Raw genomic sequence first — 7,430 nt, forward strand, 5'->3', positions numbered from 1 at the left:
TCTTCATGAATTGTTAGAGAAAATGAAGGGATGGGGGTATATCAGGCCCAATTTTTTCCTCAAACACTGCACACTAAACTTTACCGCGAGACTCTGATTTGGCCTCGCCCCCTCCTGGCGTTGTCGTAAATTTCTGTGAGGCGACAATAAAATTCAGGAAACATTAAATAAATGAATTGCTTCCTCGAGCGCGCCTTTGTTTCGGCGTTTTGCTGCAATTTTCATTTTAGTTGCGCCATCATTTTACAGTGGTTGTGTTTTAGGAGGGGAAAACAAACACAGAGGTAAATTTCCTGTCGAATATTTAGCCCGAAGGATAGTTTTCTGGATGGTTATTTATGAATAATTATTTGTTCAATTGGAAGACAAATATCTGCTTGAGAATATATGGAAATTCACTGGCAAATGTAAAGCGCATAAATCAAACGTCGAAAACTCCCACCTACACATATAAGAGAGAAAGAGAGCTTGCGTTTTAAATTAAGAATTACGACACTCTTATGTGGCAGTGGGCGGACATTAAAATATGTCACATGGGTATTATCCCAGAGCATCAGCTTAAACGGTATTTAAAATAAACTAAGCAAATACGTGTGTCCTTCGTCCTGTCAGCCATCACCCAGAGGGAAGGACTCCTCTTACTTCAGTTGCACTTGGCTCTTCTCATATAAATTGAACTAAATCAGCAGCACACTGCTGCCACACACTCAGACCAGAGATACATATATGTGGTACAGTGAGAGCTACCTTCAAGAGTTTTCTCGTCAGGCCATCTGGTGTATTGCTGTATTTTCCTTCTTTAAATTTCTTCTTCACAGTTTTATAAGTAATAATTAAATAATTAACAATTTAAATCAGCTGTGAAAATATGTAGTTAAAATGTCTGAATGCTAGAGGAGTATAATTTCATTCCCTTTCGGGTTAAAGAAAGCCCAACATTCAGGTAATTCGAAAGAGACATGAACAAAGCTGCCTTTTTGGCTCAGAGCCCACTGTACCGCATACTTTTCTCCATATATGCTCGACTACGAACTGCACTCGCACTGTACTTCTGGGCCGTAAACCTCACTCTTGTGACTCCTGCCACCCAGTTGCCTTCCGCTTCCTTTGCTGACTCTGATTCCCATGATTGCCCTGTTGCTCTGCTCCCTGTGCTCTTCCATGCTGCTTCCGTGCATCCGTGTGTCTGTACGACTTGAGCACTTAATTACTTTTTAGATAAATTGTCGTTTTTAATGTCTAGACTCGCCTCTCGCTTGCTCGCTTTGGGACATGTTCATAAAGAAAAGTAGCAGTAATTAAATGTGCTCACAGCACGCCGTGGCGTCTCCTAGGCGTTCGACAAAGGAAAATTCCAAAAGCTTAAATGCCGAAAAACTTGCAAAATGTCCATCTCTCTCCCTCTCTTTTTCTCACTCTGCAACGTAATTTATTTATAATCTTCTAGAAAATGTTCTCCAATGCAGATTAGAAAATATAATTGTTGAGTCCAGGAACGTGAGAATTGCGGATAAAACACAATCGCTGATCCGAGAGCCGATGGCTCAGGGAGGAGCCAGAAGAGCTACCCCGAAGCGTTAATTTTCATAAAATACCAATTTCGGTATTATTATCTGGAAAATGTAGGAAAAATGTACCTAGAGGAAACGTTTGCCAAAGCTTACCTTGGCCTCCCACTCTCTCGCTCTTTCCTTTTATAATTCTTGTTGTCGAGAAAAATTAGCTTGTATAAACTTAGTTTTAAGCAAGGGCACAGATACCCTACCTAAAGAAAAAAGAGAGAAGAAAAATGGCCACACTATGAAAAGACAAGAAGGTCACATTAGTTTGAGCAGTCGAAGAAAGAGCGGGGAGAAAAGACGAAGCGTGCGTATATAAGAATAAAATGTATTAACCTCCTTTTGCAAATAGGAAATAAAACGCAACCAACGCCTAAGTACCTATGAAGATAAGCGATTGTGTTTTATCCGCAATTCTCACGTTCCTGGACTCAACATCTTTTATTTCGCTTCTTGGAAGCCAATGACGCTAGAGTTCTTGGAGTTTGTATGAAGACGGGCAGAGACTCGTGGTGCAAGCACTGAAGTATACTGGACATTGGAGAAGCGACGGAACCCACAAGGAGACGGTCATCTAGCTCGTGGGTGGATAATAAACATTGCAGAACACGAAGGCCAACGTGGGTGCGCACGTCAGGCAGCTGAAAAAAGCGCACATTTATATGTATGTAACCAACGAAGTTCTTGCGGGCCAGCAACTAGAGGCTTGAGTGCGCAGTTGGCTGATGAAATCGAGTGAAAATTTCTGGATTGTGGTTTGTTTGGTAAGTGCCAATTTGATTGTTGATTTGGGGAAAGGTTAGTCTGCGGGTGATGATTACCAGAGCAATGAGCAAATTAAGGGCAACGGATGAAATGGACGAGGACAACGTTGAGATGGGAAAAGTGGAAAGAGAATCCGCGCAAGGTGAAGCCTCAAATATGGAGGGGGCCGGGGCCGGCACATCAAAAGAAACCCAATCACATGGCGTTGTTAACGTTATGATGGAGATGTGGCGCCAAATGCAAGAAAGTCAGCGGGCCAATGCAATGCAAATGCAGCAGTTCCAAATGGAAGTTCTGCGGATGAATCAAATTCAAATGGAAAAAACTAATATACTTCTGCGATCCCTTGGTATTAGTGGAAAGACAACTGGCGAGCCAGGACCACAATCAACCACGGCTGAGCCCTCAGTGATATCAGACGCAGTCTCATCACCAAGGCAACCGGTTCCTTCTCAGGAAACGCAAAGAAAATTGTACGATCTACCGGAGTTTAATGGTGCTCCCGAAGAGTGGCCAATGTTCAACGAAGCTTTCACTATGACCACTGCAGAGTACGGATACAGTGACAGGCAAAATTTGTTACGCCTCCAAAAGGCAATAAAGGGCAAGGCTAGGGAGACCGTTGAATGTTTGCTTATTCACAGTTCTAACGTTTCAAATATTTTAAAAACCCTTAAACAAAATTTTGGTAGACCGGAGAAACTCGTAAAAAGCCAGATTAGTCGCGTTAGAGAATTTCCGAGCATTCGCGAAGGGAGATTGGAACAATTAGTAGAGTTCAAAATGAAGGTACAAAACTTGGCTTCATTCTTAGAAGCAGCTAACGCACATCAGCAGTTAAAAAACCCAACATTAATGGAGGAGTTAATCTTAAAGTTGCCAGTGCAACAGAGACTGGAGTGGGCACGCCATTCCAAGCAACTAGAAGATGAAAAATCGATCAGTCATTTAAGTCTATGGCTTCAGGGATTGGCCGAAGAAGTGCAAGACGCAGGATTGGTTGACGATCAGGCGACGTTCAAGCCAAAGAAGGAAAAGTCGAGACATTCCATGCAAACGACATCGGACTTGTAACCATGAAGGCGTGCTCCGCCTGCAATGGGAAACACGACTTGGAAAACTGTAACTCATTTGCCCAGTTAGAACTTGAAAAAAAATGGCAGCATGTAAGGGAAAGAAAATTATGCTTCAATTGCCTAAAGTACGGCCATCGTAGTCAAAAATGTAGACGACATCACCAATGTGGACTTGATGGATGTGCCAAACTCATTCACCGTTTGCTCCATGCAGAATCAGTTAATCAACCAGGCGAGGAAGTAAAGTTCACAGGAACAGCAACGCATGAGGCAAGCTCAATGATTTTGTTTAAGATATTGCCTGTTAATCTTCATGCTAAAAATAAAATAGTGAGATGCCACGCCTTTTTTGATGAAGGTTCTGCAGTAACCCTTATAAATGAAAGCCTGGCAGACGAGTTAGGATTACATGGGCCCAAAGAAAGTCTGACATTGCAATGATTTGGAGAAAAGACATCAACGGAATTGGTCAGCCGATTTAATATTGGAATATCTGATGAACGTGGAGGCAAGGTCTATGCACTAAACGGAGTAAGGACTATTAAGGATTTACGGCTGCCGAAGCAATCCGTAAACATGTCTGAGCTAAGTTCGCAATACCCACACATAAAGAGTATTCCTGTGAAAGGCTATAGAAATGCTAGACCTGAAATACTAATCGGACTAGATAACCTACATTTGATAGCTCCAAAGCAAATGAGATCTATGGGATACGTTGGGCCAGCCATTGCATTAACCAATCTGGGATGGGTTGCGTATGGAAAATGTCGCGGAGAATCAGGACCCATGAGTAATGTAAAGGCCGTACATCTGGTTAAACACAATGACGAGCACATTGAACAGTTGGTGCGAGACTACATCACGAATTCGGAAATGAATGTGCGGATTGTGAAAAACCACGTAGAAGGTCGAGAAACTGAGAGATCGAACCGATTGCTATCAACCACGACAAAACGTATTGGTGACCGTTTTGAAACGGGATTACTATGGAAAGTGGATGACGTCGTCTTGCCTGACAGCAAGAAAATGGCAATAAAGAGACAATTGTCTTTGGAAAGAAAATTTATACATGATCCAGAGTACTACAAAAAATACTGCGACCTGATGGAAGCATACGAAGAAAAGTCATACATTCGGCATATCACAAGCAATGAACTGGAAGTGGACAAGAAAAAAGAATGGTTCCTGCCTCATTTTGGGGTCTTAAATCCTAACAAGCCCGGCAAGTTGAGAATTGTTTTCGACGCGGCTGCAGAAGTCGATGGAGTGTCGTTAAACTCCATGCTCATGACTGGCCCCGACGGGGATCAATCCCTAACGGACATTCTTATGAGGTTCAGACAGAAACCGATTGGAGTCTGTGCTGACATATCAGAAATGTTCCACCAAGTCATAATACGAAAGGAGGATCGATGTGCCCAACGCATACTATGGAGGAAGAATCCAGGCGACGAGATGAAGGAGTATGAAATGCAGGTCATGACCTTTGGAGCCAAATGTTCACCGGCCTCTGCTCAATATGTGAAAAATAGAAACGCACTTGAATTTAAGGAATCGTATCCAGATGCGGTGAATGCCATTATTAAAAACCATTATGTGGACGAGTTGGTGCATTGTTTTTCATCCGATGAATCGGCTGTGAGAGTCGTGAAGGAGATAGTTGACATTCACAAAAAGGGAGGATTCGAACTGAGAAAGTTTGTGTCCAATTCGAAATTCTTCAACAAGGTTTTTGGTAACGAACAAGTAGCTGAACCCATAACTCTTGATAGGGATGAATCTTCGCATTATCAAAAGGTCCTGGGAATGTACTGGTGTACACGCAGCGACGAATTTGGGTTCTCACTTTCGTTTAACAAAATTGACGCATCAATCTTTTCAGAATCAAGAATACCGTCTAAGCGAGAAGTATTGCGAGTGGTTATGTCTGTTTTTGACCCATTTGGAATTCTAGCCGAATATTCCCTGATCGCTAAACTGCTTCTGCAGTCAATATGGCAAAAGCGAACAGAGTGGGACCAGCCAATTGAGGGCGACGATATAAAGCAATGGAAATGTTGGTTGCGCAGCCTAAGCCAAGCATGCAAGATAAGGATACCCCGATGTTACGCTGAAGAGTTCTTTGGGGATCCAATTGAACTACACATATTTTGCGATGCGAGTGAGTCAGCTTATGCAGCATTTGGATACTGGCGCATACGTACGAAATCTGGATGGAAGTCCGCATTTATAATGGGAAAGACCAAGTGTGTCCCAATGAAACTATCAACCATACCCAGGCTCGAGCTACAGGCGGCAGTGCTAGGAACTCGTCTCAGGAAAGGTATTCTTGAGGGTCACGACGTCAACCCCAATTGTGTCCACATGTGGTCCGACTCCAAGACTGTCTTAGCATGGATTAAATCAGATCACAGAAAATATAAGCCATATGTAGGACACAGAATTGACGAGATACTTGAAGCCACAAGAATGGAAGATTGGCATTGGGTGCCTACTAAGGATAACCCGGCAGACTTTGGCACCAAACTCAGATCTGGAACTCGAGAAACCTCCTGGTTGAGAGGCCCTCAATTCCTTCAAGAGGACGCAAGTCAATGGAATCTAGGAACTTCAGACGTTGGTGACACGGAACTGGAACTAAGAAGCAAGTTTACGTTATCAATCAATGAGATGTCTTCAGATGGATCTGTCAATATCGTATTCAGGGAGTTGCTGGAAAGGTTCTCTTCATTTACAAGGCTGATGCGAGTTGTCGCTTGGGTCTACAGGATGTGTGATCGTAAGATCAAACGAAAAGTCTACCTTGATGTAGCTGAAATTGAAGAAGCTGTACTCATAGTGATCCGCAATGTACAGGATGCTGCATTTCATGATGAGCGGGTGGCGCTATTGACTGGACAGTCCATCGAAAAGAACAGCAAGCTGTGGAAGTTTTCTCCGATCATAGACGGAAGAGGAGTGATCCGCATGAATGGGCGTATTAATAACGCATGTTCAATTGGAGAAGAAACCAGGCGTCCAATATTAATGCCCCAAGGGCATCACGTTACAAAATTGATCGTGCGACATTATCACGAGCTATGGAAACACCAGAATGAAAACACAATTATAGCAGAAATACGCAGAAAGTACTACATTGAGATCGATGAAGATTCTTATCACAGATAAGAACAATGTCCATTTCAGCGAGTGGTGGCATTGGGTGATGCCACTTTGTCCGTCTGCATAGGTCTGGTAGGTACTCATTGAGCCACTTGTTCTAAAATGAGTGTGAGATCTGCTGAGCGATGTGCCATTCCTTTCGAGTTGGCTGGTTTTTCTCCTCTTGTGGATGTGGTGTCTGGCTAGAATTGGGAGAACCTAAAAGAAAGTGATTAGGGGTTATCGTTTCGTCTGTGGGGCTATCCAGAGCAATGTGTGTAAGCGGTCTAGAATTTACTATGTTTTCAGCGTTACACATTAGGCTATACAGTATGTCTTCTTTCAGGTTTTTGTCATGCAGCGCGTGTCCTATGGCCCTCTTCACACTGCGTACCAATCTTTCCCAGCACCCACCTGCATGGGGGTTTAGCGGGAAATTAAACAGCCATTCGATCTGCTTGGTTGACAACTCGTTCGCTATTCTAATGTGATCGAGGTCCTGTAATTATACCCGATACTCAAAATGAGTATTGGGGTATATTAGATTTGTGGTAAAAGTGGATGTGTCTAACGTCCAGAAGGAATCGTTTCCGACCCCATAAAGTATATATATTCTTGATCAGCATCAATAGCCGAGTCGATTGAGCCCTGTCTGTCAGTCCGTCCGTCCGTCTGTCCGTCTGTCCGTCCCCTTCAGCGCCTAGTGCTCAAAGACTATAAGAGCTAGAGCAACGATGTTTTGGATCCAGACTTCTGTGATATGTCACTGCTACAAAAATATTTCAAAACTTCGCCCCGCCCACTTCCGCCCCCACAAAGGACGAAAATCTGTGGCATCCACAATTTTAAAGATATGAGAAAACCAAAAACGTAGAATTGTAGAAAATGA

At 43.1% G+C, this 7,430-nt stretch overlaps 1 protein-coding gene across 2 annotated transcripts; it reads left to right on the plus strand.

The window, feature by feature from the left end:
• Nucleotides 1-1,772: 1,772 nt before the first annotated feature.
• Nucleotides 1,773-6,081, plus strand: LOC117189413. Of its 2 annotated transcripts, XR_004473396.1 has the most exons (3): nucleotides 1,773-1,866; nucleotides 1,912-2,323; nucleotides 5,283-6,081. XR_004473396.1 is itself a non-coding variant. In XM_033394540.1 (2 exons), exon 2 carries the CDS (start codon nucleotides 2,373-2,375, stop codon nucleotides 3,396-3,398), a length of 1,026 nt encoding a protein of 341 aa, XP_033250431.1. In that variant the 5' UTR covers nucleotides 1,773-1,866; nucleotides 1,912-2,372; the 3' UTR covers nucleotides 3,399-4,565. The 2 variants fall into 2 exon arrangements, 1 of the variants encoding a protein (XP_033250431.1); XM_033394540.1 differs by lacking the exon at nucleotides 5,283-6,081 and having other exon boundaries at nucleotides 1,912-4,565.
• The last annotated feature ends 1,349 nt before the right edge of the window (nucleotides 6,082-7,430 follow it).

The sequence above is a fragment of the Drosophila miranda genome (assembly GCF_003369915.1).
Source record: "Drosophila miranda strain MSH22 chromosome Y unlocalized genomic scaffold, D.miranda_PacBio2.1 Contig_Y1_pilon, whole genome shotgun sequence".
Taxonomy (NCBI): Eukaryota; Metazoa; Arthropoda; class Insecta; order Diptera; family Drosophilidae; genus Drosophila; species Drosophila miranda.

Coding starts and splice junctions, on each gene's coding strand:
- LOC117189413 (XM_033394540.1), top strand. CDS start 2,373: ATGATTACCAGAGCAATGAGCAAATTAAGGGCAACGGATGAAATGGAC.